This window comes from Argentina anserina, chromosome 5 (assembly GCF_933775445.1).
Source record: "Argentina anserina chromosome 5, drPotAnse1.1, whole genome shotgun sequence".
Classification (NCBI taxonomy): domain Eukaryota; kingdom Viridiplantae; phylum Streptophyta; class Magnoliopsida; order Rosales; family Rosaceae; genus Argentina; species Argentina anserina.
Window position 1 is genome coordinate 20,005,088 of NC_065876.1, and position 22,003 is coordinate 20,027,090.

The 22,003-nt window shown below is 37.8% G+C and overlaps 3 protein-coding genes across 3 annotated transcripts; all 3 read left to right on the forward strand.

Annotated features, from left to right (window-relative positions):
• The first annotated feature begins 3,453 nt into the window (after window positions 1–3,453).
• LOC126795683 (uncharacterized) lies at window positions 3,454–5,068 on the forward strand. Its single transcript, XM_050522466.1, has 3 exons — window positions 3,454–3,552; window positions 3,767–4,449; window positions 4,549–5,068. The coding sequence occupies exons 1-3, from the start codon at window positions 3,454–3,456 to the stop codon at window positions 5,066–5,068; spliced, it is 1,302 nt and encodes a 433-aa protein (XP_050378423.1).
• A 2,134-nt stretch (window positions 5,069–7,202) lies between these two features.
• Window positions 7,203–8,918, forward strand: LOC126793177 (uncharacterized). The gene has a single exon (XM_050519624.1). It carries the CDS (start codon window positions 7,427–7,429, stop codon window positions 8,498–8,500), a length of 1,074 nt encoding a protein of 357 aa, XP_050375581.1. The 5' UTR covers window positions 7,203–7,426; the 3' UTR covers window positions 8,501–8,918.
• A 4,193-nt stretch (window positions 8,919–13,111) lies between these two features.
• Window positions 13,112–21,006, forward strand: LOC126793165 (uncharacterized). Its single transcript, XM_050519610.1, has 21 exons — window positions 13,112–13,456; window positions 13,604–13,736; window positions 14,081–14,217; window positions 14,330–14,375; window positions 14,949–15,161; window positions 15,359–15,862; window positions 16,220–16,354; window positions 16,471–16,686; window positions 16,763–16,852; window positions 16,936–17,180; window positions 17,286–17,374; window positions 17,986–18,026; window positions 18,319–18,349; window positions 18,431–18,553; window positions 18,637–18,854; window positions 18,939–19,034; window positions 19,137–19,249; window positions 19,436–19,571; window positions 19,666–19,770; window positions 20,040–20,426; window positions 20,725–21,006. Exons 1-20 carry the CDS (start codon window positions 13,182–13,184, stop codon window positions 20,238–20,240), a joined length of 3,147 nt encoding a protein of 1,048 aa, XP_050375567.1. The 5' UTR covers window positions 13,112–13,181; the 3' UTR covers window positions 20,241–20,426; window positions 20,725–21,006.
• Window positions 21,007–22,003: the final 997 nt, after the last annotated feature.

Consider the following 22,003-nt stretch of genomic DNA (forward strand, 5'->3'; position numbering starts at 1 on the left):
GAAGTTTAATATGCCTATTTATTAGATGTTATAGTGTATGTATATACCTATGATTCTTGTCCAGAATATTGTTTAATACCTCTTACAATGGATTAATGTGACAATATACCTAACAAGAAGAAAAAAAGATAATTAAACAAGAACAATATGTACCTCATGAAAAGAAACACTTACTAAATCAAGACTGTTTAGTACCTTATATACCTTCATATGAATTTCTCATATAATCTTCATACGACTAGCTCCTATTGCTTGAAATAAGAATTGGTGTAAAGTTTTGCAAAAAATGGAATTGATAGAAAAAGAACAAGAAGTTGCAAAACTGAATTTTGTGATGAATATATATATACACATTGATGCTAGCACTATGAATTAAATACAATGAAATAATTATGGATACAATTGATGAGCTTCACATTCAAAATTGAATTTAAAACCTAAGATTAGGAAAATTATTTAGTATAATTTTTTATATGTTAGAAGGGTAGATTAAACTTATACAAAAATGGAAATTAATAATAATAAACGATTTTAGATGTAGAATGAAAGAAAAAATGGGTGTGGGCTTAGATTTAAAGAGGTGCTTCATTATTGGGTTTAACTCTAATTTTCTTTTCTTTTTTTAGAGACGTATCTAATTTGTGCATTGGTTAGGTCTGTTGATAGTGAATCAAATTTAAGTATAGTTAAAAACTCTAACCACAGGAGTTGTTAATTTTGGTCTGACAGTTGCTTTTTCTTCCTAATTCTATATTATATATGAGTGTTTGTGTGTGCTTAACGGTTTTCTTTTACTGCAGGAACTAAGATCATATTTTCATTTGGAAAATATTAGCAGCATCTTTCACGTTTTCGGGTTATAGATACATTTCGACATATGCTCCAGTGATTATATAGTCTGCACTAAGATGAAGCTAATCTATATTTAGTTGATGTCTCTGATCTACTTTTTTTTTCTATTGGTGGGGGACAGATAAGATTTGTCCCTGTTGCTTTCTCTGATAGGTGTTCTGCAGGTTCAAACCCAAGTCCCATTCCTATGAATAACACCTTGAGCTTCAGATTAAGCAATAAAAAAGAAGTGCACTGCAATTACCATGAGTTGCAAGGGTTTTAGATCGCCAACATTCTGATTACCTATGAGAGCGAGGAACTTTCACCATGATTCTTAAGGTTCGTTTCTTACAGTGCTAGGGGGCATAATAGTTGGTTCATGAAGAATTGATATGATTATAATGATTCAAGTTCTTGTCCTACCAGTAAGGAAGTGTTGATTTCCATAGAAAGTCCTGGAACATGCCGACTAAATAAATGGTCCAACACTAATTCTGACTGAGCTGCATGCAAGTTAGTGTTTGAGATACTCTCCGAGTAGCAGTGTTCTTCTTCAGAAATGGCATGATAATGCACCCAACAACTATCTTCACCAACACCACATGTAACCCAACACTTATTCTATGGCCTGGCTCCCTATTGCTTTATTAAGATTATTCTCACGACTATCACTACTATGGTATACTGCCCTTTGGTAATCTGTAAGTCATGTGTCCCAAGCAAAGAGGGTCTCAAGATCAAGCCACACCACTCAACTGTTCTGTTTGTGCATAGATTTGAAATTGAAACTGGGTTATGGAACAAGTAAAGCAGCCAAATTCAAAATAGACCATACTGGAGGTCTGGAGCTAGTGGTTTTTCTTGTTGCAGAGACTCATTCCAGTTGCAGAGACTCATTCCAGTCATGTTTCATAGAGAAATAAGAGACATGAAAATCTATCAAGTTGATCTATCTAGCTGCAGCACAATTTTGATACCACAGAATTGGTATCTATTGATATAGCCCACTATGATAGTCAAATTTCAAGCACATATTCAACTATGAACTAACTCTACAAAATTCTCATTTATGAACCACATTTCTAAACCAAGCCTAAATCTTTCTGCAATGAAATAAGAGCTAGCATTTGATCTTCATCATGGAGCCTTTAAACACAGAAAGAAGAGGTATACCCATATTGTGAAGGCCTGCAGACAAACAAGCCTCTGTGAAATGACATCTCCATTCCCGGTCATGTTAGCAGAGAGCTCGGAATCGCCGCCGTCTTCGAATTCCGGTTAAGAAGGCTCCTCTTCGGTCACAATCGATGCTGGCTCTGCTTCCTCAACGGAGCTGTTAGCAACTGCCTCAGAGTCAGGTGAAGAAGCCACCAAATCAGCACAAGCAGCAACGACAGCAATGTCTTGCATCTCACGAAACCACTCGGATGCTTCCTCAAACCTCCCTCTCTTCACAAACCCACCAATGAAAGATGTACATGAAACAGCGTCTCTCTCTCTCTCTCTCTCTCTCTCTCTCTCTCTCTCTCTCTCTCAGGCATCTCATCAAACACCTCAACTGCACCCCTCACATTCCCGTTTTGCACGACATCCTGTGGTTGGCGTCTCAGTTCCATGTTTGCTATTTCATACATGGTCATGGAGGGATTGGAGGCTTTACTTGATCTACTCCCTCAACTGGGAAACCATACGGTTTTGTGTTGTAGTAGTATACTTTAGTTCATGAATCGAAGAAAAGAGTTCAAAACTAGTTTCATAGATTTATACTGTTGTATTTAACCAAAATATATATATTTTTTTTTTTAGCTGAAGTTGTTAAGAGAACTGGCTTTGTTAGCTGAAATTGTACTAAAAATACATTAACACCCTTGAACTATTTATTAGTTTTAATTTATTATTAAGTTTTGAAAGTTATTATGGTAAATGACAAAGGTTAGAGATTTTATCCTACTCTCTTCCAATCCCACTACAGATATAACTACTCACTATCATGTAAAAATTTTTTTACTCTCTTAAATACGAAAATAAAAATAAAAACAATTTTACACATGCAGAGTATGTGTCTTGCAGACTAGTAGTATTGAAGTAACGGAACCCTTTCTAATTTTTTTTTTTTTGAATAAAGTGAAGGGCTGGTAACCAGTTGCTATAAATACTTTACTTCTCACTTCCAACTCTAATAATCCACCTTGTATAGTTAATGTTTGTAGACCAAATCTAGCGGTTTCCAGGACAAGTACACCATAGATTGAAGAGAATTTTCCGTTGTGAGGGGCACTTATAATAATAATGAAGTAAATGAAACAGATAGCATAATATGAACCTAAATATAGAAGAGTACACGTATAACGAAACTAATTAACTAATATTTTTAGTTAGGAAAATTGACTCGACCATTTGAGATATATCTCAACGCGAACAACACTTTGCCTCCTGTCTATGCCCGAACACCCATGCCAAAAAACTGACTCTAGAATGGCCTCATAAAACAAAACCTCCTAAACAAACGCTTCTTCATCTTCTGATTCTCAGACCATTACCTTCAGATATTGTTACCGGATTGTTCTCCTCCCACCCTCAGCAACACGGAGCCGGATCATTGTTTTGTTGATCTATACTATGCTCGGAATAGCCAACATTTGCAAGGGATACAAATCCCTTGTAATGAAATGGAATACCCAACACAAGCCTCCGGCCTCTCTGGATGAAACGTCCAAGGTAACAATCACTCAATTTTTGTATCACAATTCTTTCTTCTTGTTACCAAAAAACATGATTACCACGTAACTGTGCAGCAGCCTATTTCCATGCATGATGTAATATCAACTATGCATGGAATATCAATTTGCACATATTGTGAATCCTCAACAAGCATTATTGTAGGTAGCTAGGTTGTTTCTGATTTTACTTGAAATTAATTTCTTTTGTGTAGGAGAGAGATGATAATGATTTTATAATTAGTTATCCATCAACACCACTAGGTGGTGGTTTGAATCATACGCACAGCATTGATGATAGCTTACTCTCGCGTCGAACTTTTTCGAGGAACAAGAGTAGCAGAAGATGCAAGACCCCCACGCCAAGGTCCTTCTCAAGAAGTATGAGCAGGAGCACCACCCCATCAAGCCGTAGGAACCCCTCCGAGTCCGATATCCTTGCCTCTATAACAAGAAATCTAAGTCGGGAGGCTGAAATTGCCGCTTCTATATCAAGAAATATAAGCAGGAATATGAGCAGCAATGCAGGCCGCAATTTGAGCAGGACTATGAGCCAGAATAACGCTGCGACAAGGCGGCACCCTTCTGAGTCTGATTTACCCTCTCCATCACCTGCATCTCCACCGTCCGCCTCTCCAACACCGGCTTCACCTTCACCTGCTGCGTCCCCTTCTACCACTCGATCGCCTCATACAAGTAAAACATGTGAAACAGACCCTACCACACCTCTATCAAGAACTCCAAGCAGAAGGAGCACCACCCCAATTGTGTTCTCTCAGACAACTGCTAGAAGAAAACCTCCCCCGGTTGAGAAGACGCTTGAATTCACACTTGAAGAGTTGTGTCATGGATGCGTAAAGAAGATCAAGATTACTAGAGATGTTATCAATCATGTCGGGTTCGTTACTTCTAAACTCATTCATTATGACTGCAAGAGTACTAGAGAATATTAATTCAGATTATGACAAGTGTTTTATTAATCTTCTTATGGCTGCAGGATTATTGTGAAAGAAGAGGAAATACTAAAAATAAACGTGCAGCCAGGTTGGAGGAAAGGAACAAGGATTACATTCGAAGGGAAAGGGGATGAGAAACCCGGGTACCTTCCAGCCGATATCATCTTCTTGATAGATGAAAAGAGGCATCATTTGTTCAAAAGAGCAGGCCGGGACGACTTGGAAATCGCTGTTGAGATTCCACTGGCGGATGCATTGGGAGGCTGCTCGTTTCCAGCTCCTTTGTTAGGAGGTGAAAAGATGGATCTGTCATTCGACGACATCATATACCATGGTTATGAAAAGGTCATTGAAGGACAAGGAATGCCAAGGCTTAAAGAACCAACAAAGAGAGGTGACCTCCGCATTACTTGTCTCGTTAAGTTTCCCAGAAAATTGAGCAACGAGCAACGAGAAGAAGCTGTTAGAATTTTACAAGACTGTAACTATCAGTACAAGCAATACAACAGTTCTAAATCCTCCACGAGCTACCATGTGGATTTCATTCAAGGGGATCCGTAACATTTCTCACAGGAGAAGTTTTTCAATTTACAGTATAGGCTTTTTACTTTTTTACAGTAGTCAATTTCCGATTTGCATTGCATTTTCATGTAAATAGCTAGCTAGCTATCTATATATAATGGCGACATTCTTAAAAAAAATTAGAATTTAACTAAAGATTTTTGTAATAGATAGTGTTTTTATAGAATGCATATTGGTGTTAAATCAGCAACTGTCAAGTTTGTTCATAACTTCCTAGTTCTTAACCTCTGGAATAGTAGCTATCTCTTGTTTTGTGCATACTGTGCTCATATAAATATCAGGTTTTATGTATGCCATGCTATATTCCAACGAATATAAATGGAACTAAAGACAAACATGATGGTTGAGAAAAAGTATCATGAAACTGTGTCTTACAGCTCACTCCTATGAACACCTAAAAAAAACTGTCTATCAAGATTCAATTACAATAAGCACAACGACGGAGTTTAGAATGTAAAGGTTCGTTGCACTGCACCTCAAGAGCTTGAGCTTCTCGATGGTGGCCGTTGTCCCGAAAGAAAAGGTACTTCTACTACTGTACCAGTAACAGCATCTCCAACCATTACTGTGACTGCTTCTGAAACATTTTGCCTCTTAATATATCCTACACCGAAGTGCTCATTTTGCCTCTTAATACAGCTCAAGGTATTAAAGATGCTAGGCACTAGTTGGGCAGAAATGGTGTTTCTGACTCTGTGGACATCCTGCTGTGGTCACCAATAAACCATTCAACCTCAGCGTCATGAAAGGTAATTCTGTAATAACCTAGTTCCATTGGATTAGGCTACACCTTTGAATACTCTGTCCCCCTACTGTTGCAAACTATATGCATATATACTGGTGGTTATATAAATTGTATTGCAAACTATATACATGTGTACTGTTGTTTATGTATATTGTAGTTACAGATGTTAAAAAAGTTAACGGGCTGAAGCTTGATAAGTGTGTCACTAGGCCAAAGGATTTCGGGATGCAAAATCAGTTGAAGTTAAAAAAATTGCATTACTAGGACAAAGGATGTGGCAATGCGAAATCAGTTTAGGTTAGATGAAATGTGGTGATCTGTATTTTTGGGTTCTGTACAGATAATATGTGATGATCTGTATATTTGTCAGTTAATCTGAGCATCAGTAACTCCTCCTTGAAAGTTCAGCAAACTAATTCTAGGCAGGCTAGATTGTATTTTGAAAGATTGAAAGATCGAGAGCTTGAATAGATGTATGCGTTAATTGTCAAATAATCTGATTTCACCAATTCTGATTTTATGCTGAAGCATTTGTTGATTACTGGCAAATGGACCCCGGGAGCTGTGTGAGCAGTCTGTATCTGAACAATCAGCAAGTAAGACACTAAGAGATCCAGTGGACATCCTTTTGCTCAAACTCTACCCACATCATCGACCTGATCACCTTTAAGCCCGCCCCAATTGGTGTCTCTCTGCATGTTAGTTTATCAAACTGCAGGGATAAATGAAAGTTATGTAAAGTTTTACGACAGTGCTAGCGATTGAAAGAAAGAAATATGAACACACACAAACCCACAGAAACAGATCAACCCACACACGTTTGCAATTGTAAGTTATATACTACAATTCTACAGCATCAAACACCAAATATAATGAACATGAATGAAATCAACTCCATTTTCTCCATTTCTATAATTTACAGCATTGTATTGTTATAGTGGATATAAAGTTATAAACAGAGTAGCAAGAATAGGTGAACATGCATACACCAAGTCACGAACAGTAACGCTTTAACCTATCATATATACTATTGTGGTTACTAACACACCCATCTTCTTGCTCAAGTCATAATATGACACCAGTGGAAACTCGAAATTAATTAATGAAAATCGAATACATGTCTGGTCACCTAATTTGTCTCGGTTAGTTTTCCAACTCTTGATTTGTTCTTTATGTGAGTATCTCCAATCACCATATAGATATGGTAAAGGCCCATAGTAAAATTAAGTACTCTCCTCGAGTTCAAACGTCGCCGTTTCTCAGGACTTTGAGCAAGACAGCAGCCCCATATATATAAACCCACCGACGCCACGTCTCGCATCCCAAATCTCAGCTCCTCCTCCTCCTCCTCCGATATCGCCTTCGCCGCCGCCATTGTGGATCCCAGCTCTCCCAGGTACTTCACCCCTTCAATCTCGTCACTACTGCTCTTCCCCGGATCTTGGTTCTCTTGGAATTTTGTAAGCTACGGTTGTTCATTGTTCATGTGATCTAAAATCTATAGCTAGCTCTATCGGATCAGATCTCTCTTCACCTCCCATGTATATTAGGGTCATAGTCTGTTGATTAGATTAAGCAAAACAAAGAAAGAAATGGAGGCGTACAGTGAAAGTTCCCCAAAAAAGAGATTAGATCATGGATCCGAAACCCGTTTCCCAGGATTGCAGTTGGAATCTGAGCCGTCCGATCACAATCATCATCACAGGTTCCACTCAATGAATGCCCTGGAAATCTTGAGGGAGACGGTTCGAATTCTCCGCTTCAATTCCTGGGGATTCTTGGCAATTGCCACCTTGCTAATCTGCCCGGTGTCCGCCGCCGTGCTTTTGTCGAATATGTTAGTTGATCATTCACTTGTAAAGAGACTAACTGTTAGGATGTTACTGATTGCCAAGTCCAGCGGACTCCCATTGAGGCCTTTCGTCAGTCACTCGTGCCAGAAGCTTGCCGAGATGGCTATCTCCTCCGCAATGTGCTTTCCTTTGTACATCACATTGTCGCTGTTGTCGAAAGCCGCGCTTGTGTACTCTGTGTATTGGAGTTATTCCCTCAAGAAGTTTGATGCGGCTAAGTTTTACGTGGTGATCTGCAAGATATGGAGGCGGCTTGTTTCTACCTATGTGTGGATGTGCATGGTGGTTGTTGGTTGCCTCGCCTTGTTTTTGATTGTTCTTCTTGCAGTGTGCAATACGTGTTCTATATTTGGGATGTCGCCCGAGCTTATCATCTATGCCGCAATGGTGGTTGGGCTTATCTTCTCGGTTGTTTTCGCTAATGCTATCATTATTTGCAACATTGCCATGGTGATATGTGTTTTGGAGGATGTGTCAGGACCAGAGGCATTGGTTCAGTCTGGGGCGTTGATCAGGGGCCAGACTCAGGTGGGTCTACTCATTTTTCTTGGATCCACAATTGGAATGGCTTTTGTTGAGGGCTTGTTTGAGCATAGAGTGAAGACGTTGAGCTACGGTGATGGGTCTTCTCGCATATGGGAAGGGCCTCTTTTGGTGGTTATGTATTCATTTGTAGTGCTTATTGACTCTATGATGAGTGCTGTTTTCTACTTCAGTTGCCGATCTTTTAGGATGGAAACATCTTTAGAAGGTGAATCTGATTCGATTTTGGAAAGCATAACTTTTTCTGCTGAATCAGTTGGTATACAATGACTCTGGATGTGCATACTTCTTTAATTCAATAATGATGAAGACGGTAACTGCAGGGTGTGGTTACCATGGATTAAACAGAGCAGATTTGTTGCATTGGTACTAGGTGGTTCCATACAGGGGTTCAGGACTTCAGGGGAGGCTGTAACCTCAAGTTTCCATATCTTGACATATGCTTCATTTCAGTACAAAGTTGTATTCCCGAGTGAGTGATATAGAAGGGACCTTCCAGAATGGACGGTATTCGAAGGCTGGAAATTGCAGAATTTGATAAGTGTCACTTCCTTCGAGAATAAGCTTCATATTCATAAGTTCCAACTGATAGATATATATATATTTTTTCTGGTAGTCTAGTGTTATTGATACACTTGAATACAATCAATCTTTATTTGTAAACTTCTTTATAACATTTTCTTCATATATTGAGAAATCAGAGATAGATGTTCAGGCAATCAGGAAATTAATAACAGTGATAATGATTGGACATCAGCAAGTCTAGTGGCACTGATATATTCGATTACGTAAAATTAATCGATCTTTGTTTATAAAAGTTTGTCTGCTGATGTGAATTGGGTGCAAACATTGATAAGAAAACAAAAGTGAAATTAGCTCATTTATGCTGCTCTCCATACATATCCCGTATAAGAACCCAGGGAGGGAGATGGCATCCCCATAGAGAGAACCTGTTGATAACACAGTTTGAGCAGCCCAAAGAAGAGCTATAGACAAACACCCAGGAGAGTGGGAGTCAGCAGAATAACTATAGGAGAACCAACTATGAGGAAGATAAATAATCGAAACTGAAAGGTGAAACCCCTAATGAAGTGTTTGGTTTATCAGATTAAAGGACAATACTAGTCACTTCTCATATTTTCCTTCGAGTGACTGACAATTTAGCTCTCGTGATTTCTATTTCAACTGAGCACTCACAAATCTTGGTAGTTTGATTATCCCATTAACTCGATCACCTTTTCAAATTCGAAGGCTGCACATTAAGATGTGGCCTGGCACGGCCTGAGTTTGTAAAAATAACGGGCCGAGCCGACCAAAATATATTAGCCCATGAGTTGGGCCCGATCCGAGCCTCTTTTGAGTTTGATACGGCCGAGCACAATAGATTCAAGTCGTTCGTTAAACACAAATTTTTATATTATTTATATAAATACCAATATTTAAACAATTATAATAATGAGAATTGAATATTACACATTTTAACACGTTTTTGTGATCAAACAAAAAACTTAAATACTACAACGAGTTTGTTGTGAGAAAATTTACCAATGGTCCCTGAACTTTTGTAACATGGTCAGTTTGATCTCTGACCTTTAAAATTGACCAAATGATCCCTCGAGTCGTGCTTTGCTATCAACTAGATCTATCTAACCAAATTTCGTCACTGTTTTCGTTAATTTCATGACGTAGATCATGTGTGTACCCTTATAAAATGAGCAAATGACGTTTGTAACCCTCAATTTCAATCGAAATCAACTTTTCGGTCAAATTTAGAGTTGACAAAATGAGTTTAAGATTGAGAAAATGAGGACCCCATTAGGAGAGATATTGAGTAGAAACAAATTTAGTTCTTCATTTTTCAGTAATATGTCTTATTTGCTCCTTTTTTCAGGGGTCCACGCATGATCCACGTCATGAAATTAACAAAAAATGACGAAATTTGGTTAGATGAATCTAGTTCATAGCAAAACATGAGTTGATTGATCATTTTGATCAATTTTAAAAGTTAGAGATCAAACTGACCATGTCACTAAAGTTAAAGGACCGTTGGTGAATTTTTCTTTTTGTTGTGAGTTCTACTCACGACCTCTCACGTACAGAGGGACACTGATGCCGCTAGACCAAATGGTACTGGGCCAAATATAACGTTTTAGAAATAATATCATGAAGTATGTTGTAGTATTTTTATAATTCTGTTTCTACACCTTATTTTGCTTATTTTTATTTTTCCATTTTAATTAGTTATATAAAACAAATTTTCTAATTACACAAAATTTTTTTCCTAATTATGTCTTATAATGCATTTATTAGCTTGCACGAGTCCAAGCCAAGGCCAAATGATCTTGGGCCATGAGCAGACACTATTTATTTAAAGAGTTGACCTCCTGCCAATTGGTACAAAATCTGAGTAATGTTTAATCTGAATGATGTTAGAAATTGCTTGTCTAATTTGATTAGGAACATTAGTAGAAAAGAAGGCAATAGATTTAGTAGCGATAATCAATTGTCCTGAAGTTTTAGAAAAATCATGCAGAACGTTAATCAGATTCCCATTCCCAAAGATGAGGCCACCATTAGCAAAGATCTTTAGAAATCTCAATATTCTCGACAGAACGCAAGATGCCAATATGAGACTTACCATTTTTGGCAAGAGAATCGTTAACTAAGATAAAAAAGGTTAACAGACCGACTAATCTCTCTCAAAGAACAAAATATCCCCGATATTTCCGATATATCTTTTAATATCTCCATTTAAAAAAAAGATATATCTTAGGGGTAAATATCTTATTTTTTCTCGTATCTGCGATATTTCTCCGATAACATAAAATATCTGCGATATTTCTCCGATATTTACGATATATCTTCGATATTTTAGAGAAATATTTGAAATTTTTCACTTAAAAAAAATTAACTCAATTTGAGGATGTCTCGGACTCTCTTTGAATTGGAGTTTTTGATTAATTAATCACATTGAGCCTCGAGGGATATAAAAAATAAGACTAGAAGAGTAGTCTTTCAATTGGCTAATTTTTAATTTTTCGTAAAAGATATCGAGATGAGCAGTGAAAGTTCAAGTCTTAATTTTTAAAAGTGAAGCCATATCAGTGACTAGTGCTCTCCTTGACCGTGAGGGAATCCAAAATAAAAGGTCATAACGTAGTCTCACACTCTCATGAAGGTCATAAGAGAATATCCAGAATTTTAGTAACAAGTGTTCTCCTCGAGGAATATAGAAAGAGTAATAATCTTTATCTCCTTGACGTCCTCTCAAATGATATCTAGATAAGGAGTGTTCTCCTCGAGCACTATTGGGGAAAGTAAGAAAACATGAGTCACATTGTAGTCTTTGTCTCCTAGAAGTTCTCTCATACCTTCATAGATTGCTAGCACCCCGTGAACCCATTATGGAAGGATGATAATACTGAAATTTGACATGCGTATTTTAGCACAAACGGCTTCCTCTTCTGCTTGTGAAAGAAAATGGAGTACTTTTGCTCTTATTCATACAAAGCAAAGGAACCGTCTTGCATATCAGAAGTTGGAAAAACTCGTATACTAGTACTATTACATAAAGTTACGACTACGTGATAAACGAGCAAAAGATAATGTGATCAATGAAAACAACGATATCGATCTACTTCATGTTGCTAGTGAATCACTTCAGAATGACATTGATCATCTTCATGATTGGATTATGCATGCACACCTCGATGATGAAAATGGCAACCCTCATCCACATGTTGTAGAAAAGGCAACTGATTTTGGAATTGATGTAAACAATGTATTATCTGATGAAGTTGGAGACCCGAGAGATGATTCTGATAATGCTAGTGTGTGGGGCGGTGTAGCAACTCCAGATAGTTCAGATAATGATGATGGTGATGTCGGTGGTGGTGGTGGTTGTGGTGGTGGTGGTGGTGGTGGTAATGGTGATGGTAGTGGTGGAAGTCGACAAGGTGGTGGAGATACAAGGTTTGAATATGGACAATTTTATGTAGGTGGAGAATTTGAGCAGTTTACTTGTGAAAGTAATTTTGATTTTGCTACCCAAGATGAGAATCATGGATCTAGAGCAGGCGGTCATGGTGCGCAACAGTAAAATAGGTGCAGGAGAAGGATAAGAGGAGTCATTGATGATCAAAATATTTCATCTAATGTTAGTCAGTTGCCTTAAGTTTTGATTATATTAGTTTAGGCACATAACACAGTGAAATATCAAACGAATCACATGAAAATCAACTATCAACCTGGTCATCCTATTTACAATTATGGTCAGTTTGGAAACGTTTATGATTAATTATCGAGTTGGCTTCATGCTTATTATCCTATTCTCGGAGAAACTGTTAGTAGCTAAAAAGAGATATATGACTATCATGTTAACAATTACAATTTGTATAATATGGCTCGTATGTCTTGGGCAAAGTATTATAGTTTTGTTGACCAAGGTGCATCTTTTCAAGCATCTATAGTCTTTTTTAAGTACTAGATAAAATTAATAATTGTATTTGTTTGTATGTAATTCAATAATAAATAACTAATTTCACAAGAGGAACGATTTTTTTTTCTAATATCCTTGATATATATCTGATATATCCATTTTTCAAAAAAATGATATATCCTCCGATACTGATATTTTGAACCTTGGTCTTTCTATTACTTTTGTTGTTGTTGTTGCGCAAGTGTTTTTGTTGGAGATATGAATAAAAGCTTTTGAAACGAATAAACCAAAATAAAAGTAGAAATAAAAAATTACGTGGGCAAGAGGTTTTACAGCGTAAAAAGCCAGCAGGGAAAATTTCCTGTGCGCATGGGGTCATGTGTGTCCCCACAGCGTATGAAAACCCTTAACTCCGAAGCAAAGCCCCTGCCACCACCCCCAAACCCTCCCTTCTCTCTCTGCCTCCATTTTCTCTCTGTTAGAGAGAGAGAGTGAGTGAGAGAAAGAGACGAAATGTCGCAGTCGCTGGAGCTTTTGCTGATACAGTTCCTGATGCCGGACAACGACGCCCGGCGGCAAGCGGAGGACCAGATTAAGCGCCTGGCTAAAGACCCTCAAGTCGTCCCCGCCCTCGTCCAGCACCTCCGCACCGCCAAGACTCCCAACGTCCGCCAACTCGCCGCCGTCCTCCTCCGCAAGAAGATCACCGGACACTGGGCCAAGCTGTCCCCTCAGCTCAAGAGCCTCGTCAAGCAGTCCCTCATTGAGAGCATCACCATGGAGCACAGGTCCTTACTCTCTCTCTCTCTCTCTCTCTCTCTCTCTCACGTTGTGATTGTAATTGAAGCTTGCTAGGGGAATTTGCATTGGTAATTGCTTTGTTGGAGAAAGAGAATAATGCTGTGATTTAATGAGAGTTTGTTTTGTTAATGCAGTCCGCCGGTGCGGCGGGCCAGTGCCAATGTAGTTAGTGTTGTTGCGAAATATGCTGTCCCAGCCGGAGAATGGCCGGACCTGTTGCCGTTTCTGTTTCAATGTAGTCAGAGTGCGCAGGAGGAACATAGAGAGGTAAAGCTGCATCTGATTGTAATGTGTCATTTAGTTTTTATTAAATGAGACTGAAGCTTAGCTAACTGCAATATGCCCGGCACCCACACACTGCCACCGATGTACGATTTGTACATTATATGAATGTGATAGAATCAAAACACTAATCTAGGTCTATCAATATTTGGAGGAAAAAAAAAACGGGACTTGTATTTGAATTTTATTTCATAAAATACTTTGATAGCCATGAACAGAAAATATCAAAAATTTGGTTTATCCTCATCATACATACTGTTAGAAGTCTTCTCCCAGTTACTAGATTGAATACACTGGTCTTTTGTTGTCTTGTTTTTTTCTTTATTCAGGTGGCATTGGTCCTTTTCAGCTCTTTGACTGAAACAATTGGGAATACATTTCGGCCACATTTCGCGGATTTGCAAGCTTTACTTCTGAAATGCTTGCAGGATGAGACAAGCAACCGTGTCAGAGTAGCTGCACTCAAGTAATGATAATCCCTGTATCCGTATCTTTATAATTTTGATATGTTGCTGTTACTTCTGGTATGAAGTGATTAACTTGTATTACTCAATTGAGGCTTTTACGTTTACTTCCAGGGCAGTGGGGTCTTTTCTAGAATTCACTCACGATGGGACCGAAGTTGTAAGCCTGATTTCATGTTTGTACTTCATTTAAAAGAAGGAAGCATCATTTATAAATGCTTGTATTGTGCACATACAATAATGATCCTCCTCATTTGTAACTTCAATGCTCTTTTAGCACATAAATTGGTATGGTGGGAAAGTCAGTATTTGCTCTGACCGCCCATTTGTTCTGCCTTTAATAAAAAAATTAATGGAAAGTATATTAACATGAGAGTCTTTGGACAGCGATGATGTAATATGCCAAAGTGAAAATAGATTAAAATTTTTTTATCAGATAATTATTTATTCTTGAAAACTACCCTCTCGAGTGGTGTGTGATATGCAGTGGTAAATGTAAGATCATCTTCTAGTTGAGGTTTCAACCAACGAATAACCAAAATGTAGTCAAATTCCTTGCACATTTAGACACCAGATTGGGATTGACCAAATATGATAATCTCATTTCTTTGGCATTTGATTCCAAGAATCTTCAAATTTCAACACGTGATGTCAAATTTCAATATATCATGTAAAGTTTGTTTTATATTTCTTTTTTTCTTTTCTGGCATAGACCTTATACATAATAACGCAGGTCAAGTTTCGGGAATTCATTCCCAGCATTTTGAACGTATCAAGACAATGCCTTGCTGCTGGCGAGGAGGACGTTGCTGTAATTGCTTTTGAGATTTTTGACGAGCTAATTGAATCTCCTGCACCTCTTCTTGGGGAGTCTATTAAATCCATTGTGCAGTTCTCTCTTGAAGTTTGCTCAAGTCAAACTTTGGAGTCTAACACTCGTCATCAGGTTAGTTTATAAATTTTTTTTTTGCCTAATTGTAAGAATGCTTTTAGTCCTGGAATATAGTGCTGAGTAGCCTACCAGCTGTTTACAATAAAGAAAATAAGTACATTCTCATGTTTAAAAAGCAACTCATCTTTTAGAATAATTGGAGTCGCTCTATCTCCCCCTCTGAGTTGTCTGGTATCTTTGCTATGTTGCAGGCAGTCCAAATAATCTCATGGCTGGCAAAGTATAAATACAAATCCCTAAAAAAGTATAAGCTCATCATTCCCATTCTGCAAATAATGTGTCCATTGCTTGCCGAATCAACTAATGGAGAAGATGATGATGATCTTGCTCCAGATCGAGCTGCTGCAGAAGTTATTGACACTATGGCTTTGAATATTCCAAAGCAAGTCTTCAGTCCTGTTCTTGAATTTGCTTCTATAAGCAGTCAGAATGCAAATCCTAAGTATAGGGAAGCTTCTGTTACTGCTTTAGGTATCATTTCAGAGGGTTGTGTGGAGTTGATGAAAGATAAGTTGGATCCAGTTCTTCATGTTGTTTTAGGTGCTTTGAGGGATCCGGAGGAAATGGTAAGGGGAGCTGCTTCCTTTGCCTTGGGTCAGTTTGCTGAGCATTTACAACCTGAAATTGTATCTCACTATGAAAGTGTACTGCCCTGCATCTTGAATGCCCTGGAGGATGCATCTAACGATGTGACGGTATGTTTAAAGACTGTCTTAGGTACATAGATTTGTAAAACTGGGAGGTTTTCAGGTATCTATCATTATTCGGTTGCAGTTAGGTTATGACTTATGAGTGTGAGGGTTTTACTTCTTTATATGGAAGCAATTCCATTTTTCCTTTTACTTTCTGGGTTACAGCTAATAATAAATTTCCTCTCTCTCTCTCTCTCTCTTATTTTTTTTTTCCTGGTGATATGTTGGATGTAGGCACTTCTGAACTTCTGTCTTATTGTTGTATCTTATATGAAAAATATGTATTACGTTTTAGAAGGAATAAAATGCAAGATTCCTCTTAATGTGCTATAGGATTGTAACACAATATCATATGTGCAGGAAAAGTCATATTATGCTTTGGCTGCATTTTGTGAGAACATGGGTGAGGAAATACTACCATTTCTTGATCCCTTAATGGGGAAACTACTAGGGGCTATCCATAATAGCCCTCGTAATTTGCAGGAGACATGCATGGTACTGTATCTTCTTATCCCTAACATTTCAAATGATTTCCATTAATCTTTTCTACTCTTAGTAGATAATATAGTTTTTTTTTTTTTGTTATTTTCTTTTGGGTGCCATATTTTCAGTCTGCAATTGGATCAGTTGCTACCGCTGCAGAACAAGCCTTCGTTCCATATGCTGAAAAGGTTTTGGAGTTAATAAAGAATTTCATGGTGCTCACTAATGATGAGGATCTCTGTTCACGAGCAAGAGCTACTGAATTAGTTGGAATAGTCGCGATGTCTGTGGGGAGAGCTGGGATGGAACCAATTTTACCGCCTTATATTGAAGCTGCAATTTCTGTAATTACTGTTTCTCCCTTTGACTATGATCTTTGTGTCTCATATGTGATTATTCCTAATGTCTAGTGTTTTACAGGGTTTTGGATTGGAGTTTAGTGAGCTTCGAGAGTATACACATGGATTCTTCAGTAATGTTGCAGAAATTTTGGATGATGGATTTATACAGGTTTGGAATACTATTTGTCGGCTTAAGCTCAGTGCAGTTATTCAGTTATTATCCATATTCATGTTATTCCATTTTTTGCACAGTATCTTCCTCATGTTGTCCCACTGGCAATTTCCTCGTGTAATCTTGATGATGGCTCTGCAGTGGACGTTGATGAATCTGACGATGAAAATATCAATGGATTTGGTGGAGTTTCGTCCGATGACGAAGCTCATGATGAACCAAGAGTACGAAATATTAGTGTAAGAACAGGCGTTTTGGATGAAAAGGCTGCTGCAACTCAAGCGCTTGGCTTATTTGCACTGCATACAAAGACTTCATACGGACCGTATCCTGTAAATGTCTATTTTGTTTTATTTTTCTTTGGGTAATTTATTTTATAATTATGATTACATATCAGTTACTATATTCGGGTTCTTTGACTTCTTCTAAGCTATTTGGAGGAGTCATTAAAGATTCTAACAAGACACTCGGGCTATTTTCATGAAGATGTTCGGCTCCAGGCAATCACTGCCTTGAAACGTGAGTAGCAGCAATTCTTTTTCCCTACCTGCACATGTTAGGTGATTGCACAACTTATTTGTTCTACTGCATGTCGGTTAGCTCTTTCAACTCTCTGTTGAAGTATTTCATGCATGGTAAAGTCAAGTAATGAATATCTATATTCTTCTATGATTCATGCAAGGATGTGCTCTTCAGTATGTCAAGAAATATAGTTTAGAGTGTTCCAGAGATGCAGGGAATAACATATTCTGTCATTAAGGGACAGAACCTTGTGTATTGGCATGTGTGCACAATACCTTGTCATCTAATTTGAAGATTAACAAAGTTTTTATATGTCTGTGTATTATTATTATAACATGTTGATTGCATGTATGTCTAGGTTATGCTATCGAGTCTGTTTCTCTGCTAATGGTGGCTTGTATTGCTCTTTTCTCAATGATAGAAAAAAGGAAAATAGAATGGAACACCTATATTTATTAACATACTTGACTTGGGGGTGGGACATTTGATGATATTTGGACTGCGGATTAATGTTTACATTGTGTATTTTTCTTGCGCTTATGTGAATTATAAGTTGGATATCAACAGTCCAGTAACCTCCCGAGTTTTTTGTTTCATTTGAAATGCAGATATTTTAACAGTGGCACATGCAATTTACCAGAATCATAATGTTAGTGGCCATCATCTCTCTCTCTCTCTCTCTCTCTCTCTCACATGCGTGCGCACACACACGGCTTCTAAAAATTACTGTGTTCATTGTGTCACTTGTAATGAAAAACCATGCCTTTAATTGCTGATGTTCAGTTTAATTTATTGAAACTGGACTTATGAAATGAAATATGTCTTACATGTTTTCCCTAGCCTCCTTTTTGTTTAATCAACTTGGGTTTCTTTTTGAGTTCATTATAATTTCTCTGAAGTTTATAAGTGTCACAACTAATATTATACGGCCTATTTTGCAGGAAGGACAAGCAAAGGCCAAAGAAGTTCTAGGTAAAATAGTTTTTCAGTAATAATTGACCTTTTGGATGTCTTGCACTCTTTCAATGCAGTAATACACATCCTAATGTGCAGATAGTGTGATGAATATTTATATCAAGACTATGACTGAAGATGACGACAAGGAGGTGGTTGCCCAAGCTTGTATGAGCATTGCTGACATCATTAAAGATTTTGGATATATGGCGGTTGAACCCTGTAAGTATGATTTATAAGACGCAAGGCATTATTATTGGTTGAAATAGCTTTGAAATGCTGAAGAACCGTGATCATCTCAACAGATATGTCCCTGCTGGTTGATGCTACTTTGGTACTGCTTCAGGAGAAATCAGCTTGTCAGCAGACAGTATCTGATGATGAAATTGATGATGGTGATGTTGAACATGATGAAGAGCTCATGGATGCAGTCTCTGATCTGCTCCCTGCTTTTGCCAAGTCCATGGGTCCTCATTTTGCAACTAACTTTGCAAAACTTTTTGGCCCTTTAATGGAGTTTGCGGTGGGTTGCAATAAAGATTCATAGCATCTAGTGTTGCAGTGCCTTATGGTTGTATGCTACTAATTTAACTATTGGCATATGCAGAAAGCTTCACGGCCATTGCAGGATCGGACTATGGTTGTTGCCTGCCTTGCTGAAGTTGCTCAGAACATGGGTGCTCCAATTGCAGCATATGTTGATGTACTTTCTTCATACTTTATCTTTTTAGATGGAAAATTAAGTATATGTCAATCGAATTCTAGAATACAATAGCTCAGTTTCTGAAAGTCTGTCTGGTTTCAGAATGTGATGCCCTTGGTACTCAAGGAACTAACATCCTCAGACTCAACCAATAGGAGGAATGCTGCATTTTGTGTTGGAGAGTTGTGCAGAAATGGGGGTGAGGGGACATTCAAGTATCCTTATGGTTTTTTTTTAATTATTATTTTTGTTTTTGAATTTTCTTTGCCGTCTCATTTTTGTTCCATATTGTTGAGTCATTTTTTAGATTATCTGGTTTTCTGCAATAAATTAGCACTGCGGCCTAAACTCTTTAAACCTGAATTTAGTTTCCACCAGAAATCTCCTTAATTAGATTCCAGATATTATGGAGATATATTACGTCGGCTTTCTCCATTATTTGGGGAATCTGAGCCGGATAATGCTGTCAGGGATAATGCAGCTGGTGCAGTTGCAAGAATGATAATGGTGCACCCCGAGCTTATCCCATTGAACGAGGTAATCTTGTCAATCACATTTCCTGGTTTGCTTTGTTTATTCCTTTGAGTGATTACTGATGAGCTCAGGCAATATGTCCCGGTTAATTCTTCAGGTACTTCCTGTTTTTCTGAAAGTTCTCCCACTTAAAGAAGATCATGAGGAATCCATGGCAGTGTACACTTGCGTCTCTACTCTTGTTTTATCATCCAATGCTGAGGTCAGTATATTTTTCCCCCTCTTCAACCTGAAACTGATTGAGATCAAGACGATGAAATCTCTCTCTCTCTCTCTCTCTCTCTCGAATTTGTTTGAGTCCTTGGTTCAGTGGCTGAATGTAGTTTCCGGTTACCAACTGACTAGATGGTGTTGACTTGGCAGAGTTTCTGTAAAGATTATTCTTATTTGTGGGGCCCGAAATTCTGAATTGTTAGACTGGTTTAATCCTTGAGTGTAAATTTTTTACATCTTCTTTTCTTTTTGAAGCAGATTCTTTCTCTGGTCCCTGAGTTGGTTAATGTATTTGCTCAAGTTGTGGCATCACCAGTTGAACCTACCGAGGTGAAAGCACATGTAGGCAGAGCTTTTTCTCACCTGGTTTCAATCTATGGCCATCAGATGCAGCCCCTTCTGAACAATCTATCCCCTCAACATGCTAATGCCCTTGCCACATTTGCTCCAAAGAGCTGAGAGTCAGTTACTTGCTTTCTATATGCATTTATCTAAGAAGCTTTTGAGTGAGGCCTCCCAGTCGTGGTTCTTCCACATAATTTGGCGTGGATTTTTATTGCCGAGATTCTTTTCCAGACACCGTAGTTGTGCATCCCATGTTTACATCTGGGATCAATTGATCATGCAAGGAGGACATCTTGTAAGGTATGCACATATATGAAACAACCTAGTTTTACTTTATGAAAAACAATTACATATATACTGCTGATAGCAGTGGCTTTCTTGGTTTAATAACCAAACAGTTGAACTATTGGTAGAGCATGCAAAACAAAATGTTCTTTGGGATAATTCTTTGGTTTAATGTTTGATCCGCTTGGAACTTGGGAGCCAAGTATATAGGGTTTTCTAGTTGTTCTGTGCCTAGTTGAAAGATATTCCTCTACCAGTTTATCACTACTATTTTTATGTATATCCCACCTGCCTAATTATCTTCTCCTTTCAGGTTTCAATCCTCCTTCGAAAACCACCTCCATTTTTCAAGGCTGGAGATACCATATTTATTTGTTTTTATATTTATCATCTTTTTAAATCATAGCTATTCATTTTCCCCCAAATTGTGTATCCCACATTCAGCAACTTTTTGATAAAGTGGAGTGAATTTTGAAGTTCTAAGCTTGTAGCCTTGTTAGTCTGTTATGGTGTGGGAACCTAGGCCTTATAAAATGGGATCATGTGATTCTTAAATATCAATTTTCACCTCAGTGTTTTGCTTTGTGACATATTATTTGTGTTGAAGTGGTTATTTCTATCTAGAGTAATTGGTGTTGCTACTATCATTTCTTCATTTCATCTGAACTTATAAACAAAAGGGGAGAACTGCGACAACTTTCAACTTTCTCGCACGCATGTTCGTTCAATTATTGTGGAAGCTTAACTCTTTCCTTCCACTTGCTGAAAGGGAAGTTGCAGAAGCTACTACACTGAAGAGGAAAGCCTAATTTGGCCTCAACAGGATAGATCAGAGTTAGGTTGAGTTCACTAATCTTGAATGGGATTAAGGGGGAATGGGAGAGGGAATGAGTGATTCTCATTCATGTGTTTACTTGATATCAGAAATTGGAAAGAGAAACATGAATGACTCACATTCATGTGTTTACTAATCTGAGAAACGGAATCATTGCTAACTTAATTATGGGTTTCCATAATATGACAAGGATATTTGTGAAATTGTACCCTGGGAATGAAAGGGGAATGAATCTCAAATTCAAGTGGGCCCAGATTATATTTATTTCCCCATTGGTGCAAGTAAACAACCAAAACACGAGAATGAAACCACATGAATCATTCTTATTAGGTGCAAGTATAATTCATGAGTTAGTGGAGTGTGGCGATCCAATTTGGAGGCTGCTTAAATTAATGCAACTTCCAATTTTTGGAATATTATAAGGTAAATTTTGTAGTTGATGTTCTCACAATACTGTTATACCACAACCGTGGCCTGCAAATCTCCAATATACCGATATTGTCACTAATTTAAGCACCTAAGAACATCTCCAACCAAGAGATGTCAAATTGTTGGAGTCAAATTCAAATTTGACACAAGAGTTGGCGATTTCAAAATTTGACTAAACTCATTCCAACCAATATATCAAATTATATCGAGTTATCAAAATATTTAATTATTAAAATAAATCCTTTTTATGTGCTCTTTCTCTCACATACACTGTTTTCCCATCGTCTTCTTCTTCTTTTCTACTTAAGAATATCTTCTTACAAAGACT

Coding starts and splice junctions, on each gene's coding strand:
- LOC126795683 (XM_050522466.1), top strand. CDS start 3,454: ATGCTCGGAATAGCCAACATTTGCAAGGGATACAAATCCCTTGTAATG. Junction 3,553..3,766: donor CTCTGGATGAAACGTCCAAG/GTAACAATCACT, acceptor TCTTTTGTGTAG/GAGAGAGATGATAATGATTT. Junction 4,450..4,548: donor GATGTTATCAATCATGTCGG/GTTCGTTACTTC, acceptor TTATGGCTGCAG/GATTATTGTGAAAGAAGAGG.
- LOC126793177 (XM_050519624.1), top strand. CDS start 7,427: ATGGAGGCGTACAGTGAAAGTTCCCCAAAAAAGAGATTAGATCATGGA.
- LOC126793165 (XM_050519610.1), top strand. CDS start 13,182: ATGTCGCAGTCGCTGGAGCTTTTGCTGATACAGTTCCTGATGCCGGAC. Junction 17,181..17,285: donor ACAAAGACTTCATACGGACC/GTATCCTGTAAA, acceptor ACTTCTTCTAAG/CTATTTGGAGGAGTCATTAA. Junction 18,554..18,636: donor ATATATGGCGGTTGAACCCT/GTAAGTATGATT, acceptor TCATCTCAACAG/ATATGTCCCTGCTGGTTGAT.